Raw genomic sequence first — 21,287 nt, forward strand, 5'->3', positions numbered from 1 at the left:
GGGTCCAGCCCCAGCAGGTCCAGGGGTTCCCATAGGTGTGGACGGAGTCGGCGAAGAAGGACTGACACGGAGGCAGCGTTCAGTTGATCAGCATGGTTGGGTTCTTTCTTTATTGTTCTATTACATCTGTATTTATACCATTTGATCCTATAAGCATGCCTCTATAATCACATCATGGTATGTTTTGGGTAACTTTCTACAGTTCCTTGTTTATCTGACCTTTGCCAAAAATCCTGTCTCTATCTAGTTCTGTTGATTTTAATCTTGTCTAGGTTAATCTCTGTGTTCCATTACAAGGGCTATTCCAAGGTCACTGCTCTACTGATAGGCTACAAAGAAGTGACTGAAGGAGTTTATCCTACCCAGTAAAGGTTATGTCCTCCCAGCCTCGCTGCTTGCCTTCCCTGGGACTGCCCTGTGTCAGAGGGTCTCCAGGGGGATAGGCTTTGGTGCTTTCCCTGGTAGGCAGACCCCTGGGGATGTGGGCCCAACAAGTCCCAAATTTATTGCCAACAGTCTTAGTCCAAGTTCTTCATAAGTAGTACATGGTATTTCTGTAACACTAGGGGGATTTACTGATTTATTCACTTCCTTAGTCCTGTTAACCCCTAACCTGGGGAAACAACCTTTCTCAGGGGGGTGGTCCTGGTTAAAACACATAGCGCTAAGAGGGGGAGCAAACATATGTCATATACGCCAGGTCCCTTGAAACATAAACTATGCAGATGTTTCTTCCCTGCAGCGACTGTGTCAAGCAGCAAGGGTGGACCGGCTCTAGGCACCTGACTTCAGTAGGCGCTCAATACATGCTTTTTGAGTGTATGTTGAATGCTCCTCCATTCATTTAGGAAGAATGCCCGCCTTTCACGGGTTCGAGATCCCTCCCCCACCTCCCTCTCAGATTCAAAGTCAGACAACATAGAAACATTTTCCAGACTTTTATTCACCTGTATAAAACCTCACCCACACCACAAACACCGCGCGCGCGCGCACACACACACACACACACACACCCTCCAGCAGAACTAGGACCCCGCCCTAGTGCCCAGGCTCAGCACATCCATCCCACACCACGCCCACCCCAGCCCACCATCAGGGTCTGTGCCTGGGCCTCCAAGGGGCAGGGGCAGTTGCCCAGGCGGAGCTAGGTCTGGTTGGGGCCTCCTTCACAGGGTCCCTGTGCCTTCACGCTGCCTCACATGAGGGTGTTCACAGCAGAGTGGCCTGTTCAGGATGGGGGACCGGCTGTCGATAGGCGGGGAGCCAGGTCCTAGCGGCATCTCGGCGGCGGCGGAAGGCCAGGAATTCCTCCCGCAGGGCAGCGCAGCGGGCCTCGGGGCCAAAAGCCGGGGCGGCGCTCAGGGGGCAGCCCACCTCTGGAGTCTTGGCACCTGCCAGCGGAGGGCAGAACAAGGAGAGGAAAGAGTCTTGAGGTTCACTGGCACCATGAAGCTCCCCAGGGCTGGCAGGTCACATGACCCCAGGGGGAAACCCGGAACAGGTTGGGTCCTAAGGCTGTGGGTGGTGGGACAGCAAGGCCAGGAGAGCCTGCCTTTCTGGAGGCTCACACACCTAGCTCTGGCTCAGCGTCAGGTCCGGGTCGAGGGCCAGCCAAGCCCAGGTACAGGGTCTCCAGCAATTCCACGTCCCCAGGGAATTCTGAGTCCCATTCATAGTTCTCATCCACAGATGTGTCCCTCCTGTAAAAAGAGACAAAGGTGGGGGGTGGGTGGGTGGGGGATGGAGGGTGGCCAGAAAAGCCTGAACCTGAACTTCCCGAATTCAGGCCACAGTGGGAGCGGAGCAGAGAAGGCAGGAGGTGTCAGGATAGGGCTGGGGAGACGGTCCGAGATGACGGGGCAGGGATGGGCAGGGACTGCCCTCACCTCTTGCTGACTGTCACCACATGCTCCCTCCGGGGCCACCTCTCCGGGCCACTGGCCCAGCTGCTGGTGTCTCCTGGAGCCGGGCTGAGGTAGCTGCCTCCGGCGGAGGGGGCCGTGGAGGGGGGCCGCAAGAAAGAGGCGCTGCCCCGCCCGCTGCTCTGGCTGGTGAGGCTGCCCCGAGGGGCGGCAGGGAGAAGGCCCGACAGCAGCCGTTCCCTCAGTGTCCAGTCGGCCAGCGCTGTGTACGGGCCCTCCGGGGCAGCCCCAGCCCTGCCCACAGCCCCGGGAAGCACTGCCCGTGGGGAGGCGGGAGGGGAGTCCAGGGGCTGAAGGAGAGAGGAGGGCGGGCAGGGCCGGATGTCCCTGTAATCTGGGGGTGGGGCAGAAGCAGGCTCCTCCACAGGGGGCCAGTCACCGTCCACATTCATCTCCCTGAAGAAGGGCAGGCTCAGGTACTGGAGCAGGGGTCCGGTTCCTGGCAGGGGACTGGGCGGGGCGGCGGGAGAGGGCCCCACAGGGCTGATGTCTGTAATGCAGAGGGGCTGGGGCAGCCCTGTGGGGCTGCTGCTGCTGCAGTCATAGGACCTGGCCTGGTGCCGGGCTGGGGTCCGAGGTTCAGCCTGCTCAGGGCCTGACCTTTCTTGGGGGGTGCCCACGTTGGGTCCCAACACAAAGCGCCCATCTGGTCCCCGGCAAATGGGCTCCAGGGGCAAGGGCCCCTGGCTCGGTGGAGGGTCTGGAGGGGAGCTGGGGGTTCTAGCAGGCTCCCCGCAGAGTAGGCTCTGGCGCAGGCTGGGGGCTGGGGAACCCCGGAGCTTCAGCTTGGCCACGCTGTCAGGACTGCCCGAGCCTGGAGCAGAGCTGGGGAAGGACAGGTCAGAGCCTGTGGTAAGGGCCAGTCCCCGTCCCAGGAACCACGGTTGGGCCTGGAGGGGTTTGGTACACAGCAGAGCAGAGCTAGGAAAGCAAGTGAGCAAGGACCCACATGGAGGTGGAGGGAGGCTCAGGCAACCCTGGGCCACCCCCAGGCTGGGCTCTGCATCCCATCCTCACCTCCCTCCCATTTCTGCTCCGCCTCTCACAACTCCTACCCCGGGTACCGGAAAGGAGCAGAGGATAGGGGCACACTGGGGGGGGGGGGGGGGGCGGGGGGGAGGAGAAGGGGGGGGCAGAAGGAGGCCCAGAGGAGGAAGGACTTACACTGGAGATGACAACTGGGGTGGAGAGAAGAGAAGAGGTGGATCTGTAAGGGCAGGAGAACCAGAGGTGACACAGGCAAACCAGGGCTCTCCAGGGCCCAGGCACAGACCTCACCCCATCCGGCTGGGAACAGCGTAGGCCAGGCTGGGTGCAGGAAGGGTGCTGGGTGCGGGCTTTCCTCCAAGTAAGAGGCGCTGACTGAGGGGGGCTGGCCCGACCTTGGAGGGGGGTGCTGAGGGGGGCTGGCCCGACCTTGGAGGGGGGTGTTGAGGGGGGCTGTCCCTACCTTGGAGGGGAGTGCTGAGGGGGGGCTGGCCCTACCTTGGAGGGGGGTGCTGAGGGGGGCTGGCCCTACCTTGGAGGGGGGTGCTGAGGGGGGCTGGCCCTACCTTGGAGGGGGGTGCTGAGGGGGGCTGGCCCGACCTTGGAGAGGGGTGCTGAGGGGGGCTGGCCCTACCTTGGAGGGGGGTGCTGAGGGGGGCTGGCCCGACCTTGGAGGGGGTGCTGAGGGGGGGCTGGCCCTACCTTGGCGGAGGCGCTTGCAGTGGTGGCGGCGGCGGGCAGCCCTGTGGCGGCTGGTGAGGCAGGCAGCCAGGATGCTCACAAGGATGGCCACCCCCAGGAAGCAGAGCCCCCCCAGCACGCCAGCCAGCACGGGCTGTGGCAGGAGGCCTGGCAGCTGGGTGCGGGAAGGGTAGACCTCCAGGCCTGCGCAAGGAGCCATGAGGGAGGGCCAGTGTCCAGACTGAGTGGGCTCAGAGCCCCCGGGCCCCGGCCCCAGCCCTCCCTCCAGGTTCTCACCAGAGGTGGAGACGTTGGCCGAGTTGCTGGGACGGCTGACATAGCCACCGGCCAAGGCCACAAGGCGAAACTCGTAGAGAACATCCTGGGGTGGGGAGTTCAAGGAGGTCAGGGCCCGGCCGGACCTCCCACACCAGCCCCATTGGAGAAGACAGAGCCGTGGGAGGGGAGGGGGAGGTAGGAAGCCGGGAAGATGGTCCAATCTGGGTTTGGGGACTGGAGCTGGGGCCTGGAGAACCGCAGAACCCCCGCCCCCCTCCGTGCCTGCTTCCCACACTAACCTTGATGAGGCCAGGCACCAGCAGCTGCACTTCCGCGCCCGCCACGGCCCCGTCCAGCACCTCCCAGCTCTGGGAGCCTTGGCGGCCCTCCAGGATGTAGCCATCCAGCCTCTGAGGGACCATTTCCGGGGGATCCCAGCGTAGTAGTACCCCCCGGGGCGTCCTCACTGCCACCAGACCTCGGGGTGGGGACAGAGGACGCGGCATCTCTGTGACAGGACGTGTGGGGGCAGCTGGTGTGGTAGGAAGTCCTGAATGGGACAGATAGGCCGGGCAGAAATAGAATCTCCAGTGCTTCCCCGCTTCCCCGGCCTCCCACGGCCTCCCCAGCCATTCTCCCAGCGCCCCTAAGACAAGCCTGGATCATGCCCCACAAATTCCTCTGGTCCCCAAGCTGCCAGCACCTTCGCATCCTCCCCCCCAGGCCCCGCCCCCATATCCAGCTTCTCCTGCCAGCCCCTCCCTATCCTCATCCACTGCTTTGGGGTGAGAGGTCTCTCACCTTCAGGGACAGACAGGACAATCTCGCTGAAGGGCCCACTGCCCAGCTTGTTCTGAGCCAGGACACTGAACTGGTACTGGGTGTGCGGCTTCAGCCCTGGCACAAGGAGGTGAGCCGCCCCCACGGGCACCGCCAGGGACAGCCAGTCGTGGTGGGCTCGGTCGGAACGCTTGGCCCTAGAACATGAGGAAATGGGGCGCCTCATCAACCAGGGTCCCCTAGGATTCTCTGGAAGTCAAGCAGTGGAGTTGGGGCGGGGCTGGGGCAGATGGGGGGAGGTGGGGGAGGGGAAAGAAGAGGGCCAGAGAGAACCAGGGTGGGGAAGAGAGGAGTGGCCTGCAGGGCACTCACAATGGGGTGTACCAGACGCTGAATCTCTGCAGATAGCCACCATCGAAGCCAGGCTCCCAGGAGACATTGGCACCCTTGGGCAAGGGCACCACGGACACATTGGTGACAACGTGGGGGCTGGTGCCTGGGTAGAGGGGTGGGGGAAGGATTATGGTCGGGGCCCTGAAGGGATGTGAAGGACTAAGAGGAACCCAGAGCCTCTGCCCTCCACCCATCACCCAGGGGTTCCCCACCCACCATCCTATCTGAGCCTTCAAGACCGGTTGGTTCCCTGTCTCCTGCCCCACACGTTTTCTGGCAGCCCCAGCCGGCTATGCGGCCACTGACCCAGCACATAGACGTTGGTGGAGGTGGTCACGCGGGCGACAGCGTTGCTGGCGGTGCACTCCCAGCGCCCATGGGCCTCCTTGGTCAGCGGTCGCAGGATGAGGCTACTGTTGCTGTCCACCTGGGCCTGGCCCTGCAGCCCCCGGCCCACCTACAGAACCACTGGTCAGCCCTGAGGACACACGCAGCCACCCCTCACCACGGGCGCCCCTATCTCTGCGGGCGGCTCCAGCTTCCTCCCCACCCTGCGTCTGAGAGCCCTTCCCTTCCCACATCCTCCTTCCCACACGATGGCCAGGGGCAGGGAGAGCAGGGGTGCGCCGGGCAGAGGACAGGCACGCAGCTCCGGAGCCTTACCTTGGCCCAAGAGACGGTAGGAGGAGGGTCTCCTCGCGCAGAGCAGGGGATGAGCAGGTCCCGCCCTACTTCTTGGAAATACTCTTCTTTGGGCCGCTCTAGAAAAGCTGGGGGGGCCTGCAAGCCAGAGCTGGCATTGGGAAGGGCCTCTCTCACACGGTGTCCCCGTTCTGGGGCTCCACTGCACCTCAGGCTCATCTCTCACTCTCTCTCTAACTGTGTCTCTGTTCTCCTGGTGGGACAGGGAAGACTGGGGCGCTGGGAGGCCTCTCGGAGGTGTACAGGTCAAGGTCAGTTGGGGGGGGGGGCGTGGAACGAGTATCTGACTGTGGATGTCCTGTGTGACTGATGGCCCATCTCCCTCGCACCACCTCTGCAAAAAGACCCTGGGATGGCATCTGACCGCTGCTGTGGCCACACAAGAAAGCCCACCCCCAACACACACACACACACACACACACACACACACACACACACACCACACACACCTCTCTACCAGCCAGGAGTCCACACCACACACACACACACACACACACACCCCACACATACACCATACACACACACACACACACACACCACACACACACACACACACACACACACACACACACCTCTACCAGCCAGGTGTCCCACACAGGGGGCATCTCCAGCCACCTGCCCCACCGCTGCTGGCTAACCCTGGGCCTCACCTTGAGCAGCACTCGGGTCACCGGGGAGGGCCCTGCCGTGCCAAGGCTGTTGTAAGGGGTGCAGGCGTATTCTCCCAGAGCATCCTCATTCCCCAGGGCAATGACCAGCGAGCCTTCTGGGCCCTGGGACCAGCCGGGGAACTGGAGGGAAGAGGAGATGACAACGAGGAAAACAAAGTCAGCAGAGGCAAAACCGAGATGGAGAGAGGCCACACCAGCTCGACCTCCAGGCCTGACCTCTCCGCACCCCAGTCCTCTCTCTCCCTTTCCCAGAGTGGGGCCACCCCCACGGGCAGTGAAGGCCTGCACTGCACAACTCCAGGGAATACAGTGTGGGTGGCGCCCCCTGCAGGTGAGCTGTGTGGGCGCTCCCAGCTGCTGGGACCTCATCTATTTGTCTTCCCAGCGCTCCATGACTAAATTCAGCATCTTCCATCCCAAATCAGATCCTTTTCCTGGCTTCCCTATTTCTGTGAAAGGCCCCACTGTTCTTGCTAACCTCTAACTCCTCATTCTCCCTTACTCCCCCGTCTACATACTCACCAGGTCTGTCCTCCTGGGACGGCCTCTTGTCTAGACGTGAGGCCCATCCATCTTCATGTCGTCCTCTCTAACTCAAGCTGCACAGCTCCCACCTGGACCACTTCAACAACCCCTGAACCCCTCTCCCTGCCCACTCTCTCCCCCTCCATTCCATCCAACAAATGCAACTCCTGCTACCCCACCCTCGCCCAAGCAACTTCACTGCCTCCAACTACCTTTAGACTTTTTTCCCCCCAACATTCAACAAAAACGTATTGAGTACTATTATGGCTGTAACCCTGGGGACTCTAGGATTAAAAGATGCAGTACTAACCCACAAGGAATTTATAGTCTTTGCCGACAAACAAAAGATCCCAATCTGCTTGGAATGAGGTCATATTACCCTGCATCCAGAGTTCTTCCTTTTGGCACCAGCCTGCCTTCCCAGCCTCCTGTGCACACGCACATCCACATGGGCTCCCCCCACGCTGGGTGGCTCTTTGTGTCAGAGATGCACTCTGGTGTTTTTGGCCTTTGGGCCCTGGTTTCTGCATGGCATGTCTGTCCACCCTTCAAGGCCCACCACAAAAGTCCCAGCCGGTAGCTGATCTATCCTCGACCAGTGCCTAACAGGAAGGTACTTCCTCCATCCCTGGCCTTCCAGCACAGTGTCCCTGTGGCTGTCCCTCAGCTTCTAGGCTGTGCCTTCCTTAAGCACGGCCGTCTCTCTGCTCAGCTCCCCACGCAGCACCCTGCACAGTACCTGGCAGCACGTGTATGTTCTAGTCCAGTGATGGCGAACCTATGACACGCGTGTCAGAGGTGACACGCAAACTCATTTTTTTGGTTGATTTTTCTTTGTTAAATGGCATTTAAATATATAAAATAAATATCAAAAATATAAATCTTTGTTTTACTATGGTTGCAAATATCAAAAAATTTCTATATGTGACACAGCACCAGAGTTAAGTTAGGGTTTTTCAAAATGCTGACACGCTGAGCTCAAAAGGTTCACCATCACTGTCTAGTCCAGGGGTGGGCAAACTTTTTGACTCGAGGGCCACAATGGGTTCTTAAACTGGACCGGAGGGCCGGAACAAAAGCATGGATGGAGTGTTTGTGTGAACTAATATAAATTCAAAGTAAACATCATTACATAAAAGGGTACGGTCTTTTTTTTTTTTTTTTAGTTTTATTCATTTCAAACGGGCCGGATCTGGCCCGCGCCATAGTTTGCCCATGGCTGGTCTAGTCAGTGAATTAAATTAGACTGAACTAACTCCGCCCCAGCTGTCCTGACTGGAAAAACAAGCCGAGGCCTCCCTCCCCTGCCCCAAGCCTGTAAGCCTGTACCTTGTCCAGCTGCAGGGCCTGCCCATCCTTGGTCCAGCTGACGAAGAGCAGCGGGGGATTGGCACGAACTGGGCACCGGATCACCCCTGGCATGCCGATGGGCAGGGGTGTCTCAGGAGGCATCGCTGTCACCTGGGCTGGGTCTGGGGGGAAACAGTGGCAAATGATGCCGGGGGCGCTGGGCCTGGCCCAGGGGAGGGAGCAGGCTGTGAGGGGGGCAGGGGCCAGGCTTACAGAGCACAGTGAGGCGGGCTGAGGCTGAAGGCGGGGGCGGCAGGCCGTTGCTGGGCACACAGGTGTAGCGGCCCGCATCATCAGGCTGGGCAGCCTGCAGCCACAGGCTCCCATCCACCAGGATCCGCACGCGCGACTGCAGGCGGCTGCAATGGGGCATGTGTGGGGAGGAGTCTAGGCCCGGCTCAGCCAAGAGGCTCCCCAAAACCTGCGCCCCCGTCCCTGCCCCATCCCTCAGAGCCCCACCTAATGTGGAAGACGTTGACGCTGTCCTGGAACCAGCTGTAGGTGAGGTTAGCAGGGTACGCCTCGGCCCGGCAGGCCAAGGAGATATCCTGGGAGGCATTGACCGTGCTGTTCTTGGGGGGTGCTGCGATGACTGGGGGTCCTGTGGGGAGCACAGGGGAGGGAGGGGCCTCAGCCCACAGTCTTCCCAGACACCTGAGTTCACTTTTACTGCTCTTCCTGGAGCTGCCCTCTAGAACACTCCTTCACCCAGCTCCTCCTGCCTGAAACCGTGTGTGTGTGTGTGTGTGTGTGTGTGTGTGTGTGTGTGTGTGTTGGGGAGGGGGACCAGGTTTAACTCTCCACTCATTCACCCTCTAGACCAGTGATGGCGAACCTTTTGAGCTCGGCGTGTCAGCATTTTGAAAAACCCTAACTTAACTCTGGTGCCGTGTCGCATATAGAAATTTTTTGATATTTGCAACCATAGTAAAACAAAGATTTACATTTTTGATATTTATTTTATATATTTAAATGCCATTTAACAGAAAAATCAACCAAAAAAATGAGTTCGCGTGTCATAGGTTTGCCATCACTGCTCTAGACCCCTCGTCTGCCACACCATAAATCATCTCTGTGTCTCCTCCCCTAATCCAGGTACGGAGTACCTGACCCCCAGATGCCCCAGGGATCCTGGGCCCAGGCTCCTCACCTCTCCCCCTCTGATGGCCATCCATGCACCGAAAGGCCATTTATTTATTCTTTGGCCACAGAACACATCTACTCAAGACCCCAGAGCAGCTGCTGTCTCCTACCGTGTGCAGCTCACACGTCCTGACTCCGCCCTCCCGATCCCAGCCCTCCCCGCCTGGCCAGCCCTCTCTTCACACGTCAGCGCCTATGGACGCTCTGTTAGGTACGTGCGGGCAGCGCTGCGCCTCGTGCCAGGTCACTCCTGTCCCAGGCCGTTGCTTTCTGAACCCCCATCCCGGGTGCGCTTCCTGAGAGCCTGGCCAAGCCACAGAGCACCGTTGCTCTGCTCGATCCCCTCTCCGCTCCCAGGGGCTCTGCCAAGCACTGCTCACTGCCTTTCACCCTCAGAAGAGCCCGTGTGGTCGGAAGACGTGAAGAAACGAAGGCTCAGAGGCAGAGAGGCTGTGAGCGGCTTCCCAAGGTCAGCAGGGAAGGTGAGATTCAGTCAGGCTTCCCAACACCAAAGACTTCACCCTCAGCCATTCCCGACACGGCCTTTCAGGGGCTCGATGGAGGCAGGGTCCAGGCCTTCTGCTGCTCAGCTTTCATTCTAAAGGGGAAGATCCTGGCCAGGAATTCCTAGGTGCTGATCACTAATTAAATTCTTGTCACCGCCCTAGAATTTGTGGTGGTAGATACGAACCTCTTTATATAGATGGGGAGACCGGGGGCCACGGGGGCCACAGGGCTCATGAGCGAACACCAGCACCCGTGCCCTCGCCTCTACACTGCAGCACTTTGCACTAAACGTCTATTTGTCTGCTTACCGATCCTTTTAAAACCTAAGATGCCGATTTTAGAAGAACAGCCTGTGTTGGGAGCTCGCTCACTCTCCATGGGTCCCTGTCCTCATCCTCCGGCATAAGTCTCCTCCAAATTCCAGACGTGCACACACCCCCCCCCCACCACCACCACCACCACAATCAGGCCTCTCCATCCGTGTCCCAGCTCCGGCCCTCCCCACAGACGGCACCTAGCACAAGCAGCTGCGTGGCGTGGGTGGTGCTGCCCTCGGAATTGGAGGCCTGGCAGGTGTAGATCCCGGCGCTGCCTCGCTCCACCCGCCGGATCCACAGCGTCCCGTTCTGCACCTAGGGTAGGAGTGGAGGGGGAAGGCCCCCTCCCGCCGGCCTCAGACCCTGCATTTCCCAGGTTGGCCAGCAGAGGGAGGCAGCACCCCAGGCTCCTCTGGCTTTGGCCAGCTCTGTCCCAGGGCCCGTCCCCACACCCCCACCTGCCCCTCACACCAGCCAGCAACAGGATTCACCTGCATCGGGCCCTGGCCCTGGCTGAGGTCCTGTCCTCGGAGCTTCCAAGTCACATGAGGCTGGGGGCTACCATGGGCCACACAACGCAAGGTCAAGGGCTCCAGTTCCTTAACTTCCAGCACCTGAGGAGGTGTCTCCAGGAATTGAGGGGGTGCTGCAAAGAGAGAGGCATCAGGGGCTGCCAGAGGAGCTCCCGGCCTGCAGGCAGGGAGACAGATCCGGGCTGCTGCTCTTGGGGCTGAATGAGGATTGCACCAGCCCAGCCCGAAACTGGTTTGCAGAGTTGGCAATGGGGTCTGAGCACAGGCAGGGTGCTCACAGCCAGGTGCCCCCTAAAAGAGCACTGTTCTGGGCATCAGGAGGCCAGGGTTCTAGACTCCACTCTGCCCCTAATCAGTGGCATGACCCTGAGCCCCTGTCTACTCATCTATACAATGAAAATAATTATGACCTCCTTCCTTCTCAGGGATGAGAAAGAATTCATGTGGTATTGGGTTCAAAGCTATTTTTGAAAAATATGCTGTATATATATGTGATCTGTGTTTCACTCAGGGCCCAAGAGCCCCCACCCCCTTACCCATTACTCTCTCCTGGCCAGGGAGGCAGGAGCAGGGAAGAGAGGGGAAGAGAAAGTTCCTAACAGAGAGCCTAGACTGGATTTCGAAGACCGGAAAGTGCAGGAGTGGGCGTGGGAGGGACAGAATACAAACAATGAGAGCAAATAAGGGTGTCAGCAAGGGTGGGGCTGAGAATCTGCCACTCCTCCCCCTACACACCCTCCCCCTCACCAGCCAGGGGCCCCATCACCCTGCCCCCAGCTTCATACAATTGACTGTGAGGTGCACCCAGGAGCCGTTAGCGGAATCGTCTTCGGGGCTGTGCCTGTCCAGGAAGAGCACGCGACATTCGTACCAGCCCTGGTCTTCCACCCGGAGCCCCTCGATCTGGAGAGATGCCCCCTTCTGCAGGCGGACTCGCCCTGGAGGAGGAGCCCTGAATCAGGGTGCTGCAGGGACCCAAGGGAGCCCCAAACCCTAGTCACACTGGTCATTCTCAGAGGTCAACACTGGGCCCAGTCTCTCCCAGTTACCCTGATGGAGTGGGGTCTGGAGAGGCACAGAGGGTACTGAGGGCAGGTCCCTCATCAGCCCCTCTCCTTGCTCCTGCGTCAGCAGTGGGGACCGGTCTCGACAAAGGGAACCCAGAACTAAAGAGGCGGACAGCTTCCAGGACAGTTGGGGGAGCGGGTGGAAGACCCAGCACTGAGTATCCTTGGATTCTTCCAGGATCTGCCCCTCCCATGAGTCCTCCTCCAGCCACAGGACTCTGTCCCCGGAAGCTCAGCAGTGCCTGGGGCCTAAGCAGAGACCCAGACCTGCTCTCCCAAAGGCCCTAATCCCTCAGGGCTATTATCAGCGGCCTAAGCGCCTTTGGGTGGCCAGAGTCCAGCCCAGCCAGGCAGCAAGATCAGCAGCCTCCTCCCCCCACCCCCTCACCCCTCGGGGCACCCAGGCCCCAGCTGACTGACACAGAGCTCCCCAAGGCCACACAGCCCAGCACAGGCAGGCACTGCATCCCCACCTCACTCAGCGTCTACAACACCCCACCGGGGACGGAGGGTGGCCCCAAATCCCTCAGCAGCTCCCGACAGCCCTGCATCCCAGACAGCTGCCGGGCAGCGCAATGCAGAAAGAATGGCAGCTCTGCTATATACCCTAATCGAGGGGTCCTCAAACTACGGCCCGCGGGCCACATGCAAATACAAATATTGTATTTGTTCCCGTTTTGTTTTTTTACTTCAAAATAAGATATGTGCAGTGTGCATAGGAATTTGTTCATAGTTTTTTTTAAAACTATAGTCCAGCCCTCCAACGGTCTGAGGGACAGTGAACTGGCCCCCGGTTTAAAAAGTTTGAGGACCCCTGCCCTAACCTCTCTCAACTTCAGTGTCCCCATCTGTAAAAGGAGAGAGAACTCCGGGTGGAGGGGAGGGGAGAGACCATGTAGGGAAGGCAGGCAGCATGGCATCCGGCATCAGCCTGTGCTCACATAAAGGCTGGTGAGCAAATAAATGAGCTCAAGCTTTGAAATCAGCAACCTGCATTCAATCCGGGCCCCGGCCCACACCTCATAACACATCCTCTCCCTTCCCTTACCCTGTAACGGTGAACAGCACCACCGTGCACCAAGCCCCCCTCCCAGAAACCCAGCATCACCTATTCCTCTTGCCGTGACCGCTCCAGTAAATCTTTCATATTCTACCTACACCGCTGTTCTTTCTCTACCTCCTTCACCTTAGTTTAGTCCTGGGTATCTCTCACCTGCATGACCGACAGCCTATGAGAGGTCTCCCTCCTCCGGCTGAGCCCTCTGCATTCATCCGCTGCCCACCCCACCTGGACCTTCCATGTGGTTAAAAGACACAAGTCCCTTAGCATTATGCCCACTCCCACCAGACTGTGCCCCTTCCAAATTAGCCCTTCCTAATACTAGGAATCCTACAGCTGTCTGTGCACTCACCCACCCCATCTGCTCCCACTCTAACCTCTCTCCCCTAGAGAGGTGACCTTTCTGAACTATAGTCTGGCCCCGTGGTGCCCCCACTGCCATCTGGGAAGAGAATGACTAAGTGGAGGCCGGTGTTGTGATTGTGCGGGGGGGGGGGGGGGGGGGACTTCTTCCCCCCAGGAATGAAGTCCAGGGGTGTGGATTCTCTAGGAAGGGTGGGCCTCTTTAAAGGGCTTGGTGTTTACATCTCCACCTAGGAGATAAGCCAAGGACCTGCAGGTAAATATTTAACATAATCACACCTTCCCACCCACCATAACATTCCTCAGTAACCCTAATCTACCTGGCCCTGCACCCCACAGACCGCAGGCTGCCACCTCCTCTAACTGCCATGTGATAAACTTTTCATTGTGGTCTTCATCTCGACAAAGAAGGCAGAAGAGGAAGGGAAACTGAATGTTGAATACGGGCTGTGTGATAGGAGGCCCTGTCACCGTATTTCATCCTCCCCAAAATTCCATTACAGAGGAAGGAACTGATAGTTTCTTTCCCAAATCACATGACTAGTGAGTGCCAAAGCCAGGCCTTCTTTCTCAGCCGGTCATGCTTTCACCGCACACGGGTGTCCGGAGCATGCAATGCTCCAGGCACCAGCACGGAGCACTCCCAGTGCTCACTCCGGTGTTCGTAGCCAGTAACAGTTCCTCGTGTGCTGACCAGAACATCCGTGAAGACACTGCATGTCCCAACTTTCCCGTGCGATGTGGACCGCTAGACCCATTACAGAACAGGAAGATGGCCAGGGCGGGCAGTCCTGAGTCCACCTGAGTCCTCGGTCCACCTCCTGGAGGCCACCCCCCACCCATGGGGCCAGAGCCTGAAGGACTTGAGACCTCCCTGCAGGCAGGGATGTATAAAGGAAGCAGGAGATGCATCGCCGCTCTCACAAGCTCCCAGCAGGCAGGGAACCCACACTCACATTCACGTACACACAGTTCCAAACAACGGTGCTAACTGAGCCCAGATATTCCAAGAGACTACGAAGCGAGAGGAGTACGGAAGGTCTCCAGGAAGCTGTGACCATGCAGAGGGTTTTGGAGGACAAAAGGCAGTAAGGGGAGATGACTGGAGGGATCTAAAGCAGAATAAGATAACTGATTTGTATCAAACAAGTCAGGACAGGGAAAAAACTCATGTCCCTTCTGTTGTTTGGTGCACCTTCAAACTACCAAGAAATACAACAGAAAAGTCAAAAACCAAAAGCAGGTCCCATGGAATAGAAGGACTGGCCTAAGACCCACCCCAGGAAAGGTGAAGTCGATAAGGCACGCCTCTGTCCTCTCATGCCAGCCACGTTCACACCACGCAAGCGCTCCATGCCAGCACTTCACACTGTGTCGGACTTAATCCTAGTAGTTAGCACTAGCTGGCTTTATAGGGTCTTTTACTACCTACAACCTAGTCTATTTTCCCAGTCTCCTCCGCTAGATTGATTCTGGATCCTCCATGACTGGAAGCTTTCCTTTCAGTCCAGGCCCTAAAGCTCCCGTCTCTCTCATGGTTCCTCCCACATTCGAGGCACCAGCCCCACACAGTCCCAGGCCATGGCCCCTTCACTTGCCCAGAGGGTTTATGACAGGGCAGAAGAGTCATTAGCAACCTCTACCTCCCATTGCCTAGCAACGGCAGTTCAGAGTCCCCTACACAAAGGATGAGAGGCCCCTTCCACACTGGGAGGCAGGAAAGAGTTAATGGGCACAGGGACCATCCCCCAACCTCCACCCTGGGACCAGACTCAGGACTAGCCCTGGCCCAACCAGGAGCTCCAGCCTGGGGCCGGGCGGACACAAAGGGCAGGGGTAGGAAGAAAGCCCCAGAGGTGACGGCCCTGACAGATAGAAATCCCACAGATATCCCAGTTGCTGGTCAGACCTCAAAACAGGATGGGGTTGGGGAGGGGGTAAGGTAGTGGGTGAGTGAGGGGCGGGGAGCAGAGGGAAGAAGAGTTGCACATCTGCCTGGTGGAGTCTCAGGAAAAGCCCTTCTCCCTCTTTTCCTCCCTCTGCCTTAGTCAGGCATCCTCTGCATCTGCCAGCCTCAGCCAGGCAGCCCACACCCGTCCCAGCCTGGGGCGGGGGGGGGGGGGGGGGGGCAGAGGCGGGGGGGGGGGGGCACTGCCGCCCTCTCTCCACTCGTCCTAACCAGAGCCCGCTTTCATCAGTTCCCAGGGGGCTTGTGGAGACACACATGCTCCCACTAGGCTGTTTGCCGACAGCTGCCCCCAGTTTGAAAATAAACGCTTCCCTTGGGCAGCACCTGCCTGAGCGGCCGCCCCTTTGTCAGCCAGCCCCTCGGGGAGAGCTCAGCCAATCCTATGGCTTCTCCGGGATTCAAATTAAAACGGGGAAGGGGGAGCCCCCTCCAGCCAGCAAGGACCTCCCAGGTGGCCTTTCCTGGGCTTTCTCCTTAGTTCACAGGGGACCCCACCTTGGGCCTCCCACACACTGCCCTCTGAGACCCGCACTACACCGTTCGGATTAAGGCGCCAGCCAGGATTAGGAGCGAGCTGAGCCTTCTGAGGGGCCCAGGGAGGCCTACACCCTCCTTTAGAGTCCATACAGGAGCCCCTTGGAGCAGCAACCCAGCCCCAGGCCCTTCCATTCGCCGATCTTTTGGGAGCCTGGCCCTCCCCAGCTCACCTCTGTGCACAGCTGAGCTCCCACTGGACAAGCAGACAGGCTGCAGACCCACCCACCTGCTGCCCTATCAGTCCAGGCCCTGTGGGCCCAGGAGCCCCAAACTAGCATTCGAGGCAGTGGAGGAGGGAGAGGGCAGGGGACTGAGCTGATAGCAGGGCCAGGGACCAGGACAGGGCCACGTGGGGAGACCAGGGAAGATCAGGATGGAGTCTGGGAAGCTTTGTGATGAGATCTAGAAGAGCGGTTAGAGAATTAAGTTGGATACTTGAAACAGGGCTATAGGATCTCCCTGGGAACAGACCACATGGAGTTCTAAACGGCGTGTGCATGTATGTGCGTGCGTACGTGTGTGTGTGCGTGTGTGTTCGAATGCGTGCACACATGTGTAAATGCAGCTTGGAGCACATGCTTATTAAGCAGAATCGAAGCAGTGGAGCTCAGGTAAGGTCAGGGTAGGGACAGAGCAGGTAAGGAGACACCCCCTGTTCCTCCGGCCCCCCCCATTCCCCCCCCACCTGCCGCCCGGCTCAGCCCTTCTCTGTTGGCGATCCCTCTGACCTGTGGCCAAGTCTTACCCACGTAATCAGGGTCCACGCGGGGAGAGTAGAGGCCGAACTGGATGAAGATGGGAAGCAGGAACCCAAAGCGCAGCCACTCAATGACGTGCAGCGGGGGCTGGCCAGCTGCGGGCAGCAAGTCACAGCCCAGCACGGCGCTCTCCCCAGCCCGGCCCACCACCGACACCACCTCAGGCTTCCCTTGACCTGCATGGCGGGCGGCACGAGACACAGCAGGGCCCAGGTCAGGGCTGAGAGGGGGCTCCCTAGGACTTTGAGTAGTTGAGGGAACCCTCACATGCTCACAGAGAACCCCTGGGGAGCACCCCCACCCCGAAGCTCACAGGGAGTTCTGGAGTCCAGCTCACCGTCAGCCCTCTGGCTGATGATCAGGCTGAGGATGGCCAGACTGAGGCACCAAACCATAGCCCGGCTGCCTGCTCACCCGGCCCCGCCCTGTCCACAGGGGCCCGGGTGGAGGGGCCTGGGATGTCCACCGCCCAGCGAGCCCGGTCAATCCTTCTGATCGGGTAACAGGCTTCGGCTCCCACTCTGCTGGACAGTGAGGACGTGGCTCGCGAAACACCTGAAGAAGCTGTTCCCTGGAGCACGGCCAGATCGAAATGCCAACTGCAAGGCGATATCCAGAGGTGGCCAGTGCTGGAAACTGGGAGGATTCCCACGGTTAGAGAAAAGCCGGGAGGGGAGCAAAGGATGGGAAAGGAGATAAGTGGGAGGGAGGGACACAGGAGACCAGAGAGCTTGACACCTGCCCCTGGTGAGGAGGACGTGAGACAGAGCACGGGAGGGTAAGGGCGTGCGGGCAGAGGGAGACCAGGCAGGTCGGGACATGCGAGGGGGCGCAACTAAGAAGACGCCGAGGAATTCTTGGGAAACCCGGGTTACTAAGGTTCTCGAAAAACTAAAGCAGGAGGAAACTGGGGGTTCCTATCCACTCAGAAAAATGTTTTCAGGGGAGTACGGAGAATGAACCCTCACAGGCCAGCCGCCTCTTCCTGCCCTCCCCTTAGTTCTGATGTGAACAAAAAGGTGGCAGATAGGGGAGTGGTATTGTCTCCACTCCCCTAGTGACAAATGAGGAACTTGAGACTCAGAGAGCCTCGCTCAGGGGCACAGAGCCAGTCAGGGGCAAAGCATGGATAAGAACCCCCAGAAAGTGGCCCCCAGGGGACCCCACACAATTTCTTGTCCTGTTTCCCCAGCCTCAGGAAACCTGGAAGCTGGGGACCAGTCCCTCCTTCTCCAGTCAGCCTCCCAACACCGCCTCAGCAGTGAGTGAGTCAGGCACTTGGGAAAAGGGGACTGCCTCTCCCCCAGGCTGGTATGGGGGGCCCGGGCAGCACCCTCCAGGTCTAGGCAGGTCCCTGGGCTGGCATCTGGCCTCACTTCCTCTTCATGATGCTGCCAGCCAGCCTCCCTCCACCAGACACCCTGACCCAAGTGCCTCACCCCAATTCCTGCCACTCACTCCCCTCCACTATCCACCCCCAGAGTTTGCAGGCTCTCCCTTCCCTACCCCTAGGGGCATGCTCCATGAAAAGCCAAAAAACGCCATGAGTCCATAGAGCGAGGCCTGGGGACGGGTGGGGTGCTGCCTGCCTTGGGCCTGGCAAGTCCAGTGGACTCTGGTCTAGGCCTCCACCCCACTCTTGGCTTCATGGTTTCCCGCTGGCTATAAACACCCCCCGTCTCTCAGCCTGACCCGCCTCTACCTAATGGCCCGTGTGTCCTGCACCTCATGGGAAGCATCCCCTTGCTCCCCGCTGCTTCTAGCCAGCTCTCCCATACTTCCCCAACAATGTTCTTCCAAGTGTGTAAGAACCCTCAATTACCTCCTGGCTCAGTGTTCTGGGGACCTTAGTAACCCAGGTTTCTCCAGAATCCCTCTGCTTTTCCTAAAATTGTATCAACTCCTTGGACCCCAGCATGTCCTCACCTGTCTGGTCTCCTGCACCCAGCACTCCATTCTCCCAGGATCCCCATTCCAGTCATCTCTACTTCTCACAGCACACACCCCCACCACCACCACCACACACACACACACACACACACACACACACACACATGCCCATTTTTGGAACCTGATCTCCAACTGCATCAGGTCCTCTGCACTTCCAGGAACTCCCTTCCAGTCTCTTCCAGAATCCTCACCCACGTACACACCCACGGGGGCTTCTCCCACCTGCTCCCCCTGGAATTTTTCTCCCTAGAATTTCCCTTCCAATACACTTCTTTAAATTTTTTATTGATTTTTTTTAAGAGATAGAGAAAGGGAGAAAAAGAGAAAGGGGGAGGTAAGGAGGAGAGAAAGAAAGGAGAGAGAGAGAGAAACATGGACTTGTTCCACTTATTTATGCATTCATTGGTTGATTCTTATGTGCCCAGACCCGGGATCAGATGTGCAAGCTTGGTGTATCCCCACCATGCTCTGCCCACCTGAGCGCCCAGCAGGGGCCACTATACACTTCTGATGCCTCACCCCCAATTTCCTCAGTCCTCGCCTTCTCTGGACCCCTGGAACTCCTTGCTTTTGGGACCCATCAGAGCCAGCCCCCTACACACCACACACACACACACACACACACACACACACACACGCACACGCATTGCCTCCAGAACTCCTCCAGTGCCCAGGGAACCCACCCACCAAGAATCCCACTTCGCTCCCCAACACTCCCCTAGTTCTGCGCCCCCAGAAAATTCCACTTCTCTCCAAAAGACTCCCGCTCTCTCCTGTCCCTCCAACTCCCGCACCTTCCTCTGTCCCCCGAGATGCCCCCATCCCAGCCCCTCGAGCACGCCCACGCCCTCACCTGCTCCTCGCGCTCCGCTCCACTCCACCCGCGACACAATAGGGGGCGGACCCGCCTCCCGCCTCCGAGGCCCCGAGAGCCTCCCGTTGCCCTGGAGACCGCCAATCCCCGCCCGCGGCGGCCGATGGAGACAGCGGAGGGCGAGGAGGTGGGCGCGACCCCGGGCGGCCTGGGACTTGTAGTTTCGCGGGAGCTGGGCGCGCACGTGGGCAGGTCGCCCCCTGGCGGAGAGCGGTGCGGCCGGGCGGAGAGGCCGGAGGGCGGCGGGTCGGGGCCGGGCTCCGGGCTCCGGGAGTCGCGGGAGCTGCCCTTGGCTGGCTCCGCGCGCCCTCCTTCCGGGGTGCGCTCCCCCGGACCCCTCCCTCCGCTACCCGGCAGCCGGAGTTGAAATCTGAGCCCGGGGCTGGAGCACCCGGCGAGGAGCAGGACTCCCTCCCGCCTCCCAGGGGATCCACCTAGCTCCCGGCTCCTCTGATCTCCTCCCTCATCCCATCCCACCTCCGCCCATTCTCCTCTGGCCCAACTGGAAATACCTGTCCGCACCTGGCGAGCTCCCAGGTCCCGCCCAGCACTGCCCGCCGCGGAGGGAAGGCGGCGCCCCGCTAGGTTGCCAAGTCCACTCCGCCCAGCGCCCCGCGCCAACCACCCAGAGAAACAGGCCCAGAAGGGAGAAAAGAGAGACACGCTGGCCCGGGAGATCCGGAAGAGAGGGGATGGAATGTGACCTTTTGCTGAGCCCCGCAGGTGCCAGACTCGGGGCTCCGAGTTATAAACAGTTTATAACTGTTCTGTAAGCCGCACGGAGGCCCTGTGAGGTAGGTTTGGTCCCCGTGACTAGTGGGACAGCCAGGACTCAGTGAGCAGGGGAAGTGACTTGCCCAAGCTCCCCACCGAGGACACGGCAGAGCCAGAGCCGGATCCAGACCCTGCCCTGACTTCATCGGCCCACCGTGGGACGTGTCAACCTCAGGCACGAAGATACCCTGCCTGTGCCTCTGAGCCGCTACTCCACAGCTCTGTGCCGCCTTACATGTGGATGCGGCCTGGCCGTGCCTTCCCCACCAGGTGTAAGCAGTCCTGTCTCCCTTCCGGAAGTCTTTCCTGAAAGCAGAATGCTGATCAACGCCCCCCGCCCCCCCCCCTCCACCCCCCCACATACACACCCCAGTCTGATCTCCTGGGGCTCAAACTTAGTGCAATGGGCATTGATTCATGGAATCGTGGCCTCAGCGTCAGGAGAGACCCCACGATGGGTCTAAACATTCTGCTGACCTGTGTCCCTGCCTCCTCCTCCGGTGAGCAGCCAGCCCCATCTGACCCCATCAAGGGCCAGGAAGCTCACCACCCACGACCAATCCACCTGTAGGGACTCTCACTGCTGGAAAATTCTCCCAGGGGTAAACATCTGGGTGCCTGACATGGAAATGTGGAGGCCCCCCCCCCCAGGATGAGGGGAGACAGGAGTTCTCTCCCACCATCCTCCGCAAATGCTCCCCAGTGGCAGCTTTCGGCAATACTTAACAGTGTAACAGGTCGAGCTGACAGTGATAAGACTGTGATGAAAGCGTGTTAGCGGACACAGGAAAGCAAGGCCAGGCAGCGTGCCCAGGAAAAATGGTGAAGCGTCTCTTGGCCCCTCACCAGCCAGCGGGACAGAGCTGCCTCCCCGCAGAGCAATGGGCTCCACCTCTGGTCCAAAGGTTGCATTTCTGCTGTCCCCAGCGTTTTTTTTGAGGATAAGCTGATCGCACTTGAGCACTAAAGTCACTTTTTTTGTAAACTTGGGATTTACATGATTTTCCATTTTTAAAAGTGTATGATCTGGTCATTTTCCCTGGAAGCTAATTTTTTGTCTAATTGTAATTATTTTGCTGTGATTCTGGTGTATCTTGATGGCTTTTGGGTAAGAAAGGGAGCCTAGCCCTGTACTTGTTCCCTCA

The 21,287-nt window shown here is 59.0% G+C and overlaps 1 protein-coding gene across 6 annotated transcripts; it reads right to left on the reverse strand.

Moving 5' to 3' along the window:
- Window positions 1-944: 944 nt before the first annotated feature.
- IGSF9 (immunoglobulin superfamily member 9) lies at window positions 945-19,843 on the reverse strand. 6 transcript variants are annotated; one of them, XM_059675265.1, is made up of 21 exons: window positions 19,348-19,842; window positions 16,858-17,173; window positions 16,532-16,720; window positions 11,576-11,728; window positions 10,749-10,903; window positions 10,455-10,572; window positions 8,750-8,891; window positions 8,504-8,649; window positions 8,270-8,412; window positions 6,395-6,535; window positions 5,706-5,822; window positions 5,349-5,499; window positions 5,022-5,145; window positions 4,671-4,846; window positions 4,169-4,419; window positions 3,888-3,972; window positions 3,612-3,794; window positions 3,087-3,129; window positions 1,887-2,747; window positions 1,573-1,700; window positions 945-1,391 (listed from the first exon to the last, which is right to left on the reverse strand). In XM_059675265.1, the coding sequence occupies exons 2-21, from the start codon at window positions 16,937-16,939 to the stop codon at window positions 1,210-1,212; spliced, it is 3,570 nt and encodes a 1,189-aa protein (XP_059531248.1). In that variant the 5' UTR covers window positions 16,940-17,173; window positions 19,348-19,842; the 3' UTR covers window positions 945-1,209. The 6 variants fall into 6 exon arrangements, with proteins under 6 accessions (XP_059531248.1, XP_059531245.1, XP_059531249.1 ...); XM_059675262.1 differs by having other exon boundaries at window positions 16,858-17,180; XM_059675266.1 differs by having other exon boundaries at window positions 16,882-17,180; window positions 19,348-19,841.
- Between the last annotated feature and the right edge of the window lie 1,444 nt (window positions 19,844-21,287).

The sequence above is a fragment of the Myotis daubentonii genome, chromosome 18, assembly GCF_963259705.1.
Source record: "Myotis daubentonii chromosome 18, mMyoDau2.1, whole genome shotgun sequence".
NCBI classification, from domain to species: domain Eukaryota; kingdom Metazoa; phylum Chordata; class Mammalia; order Chiroptera; family Vespertilionidae; genus Myotis; species Myotis daubentonii.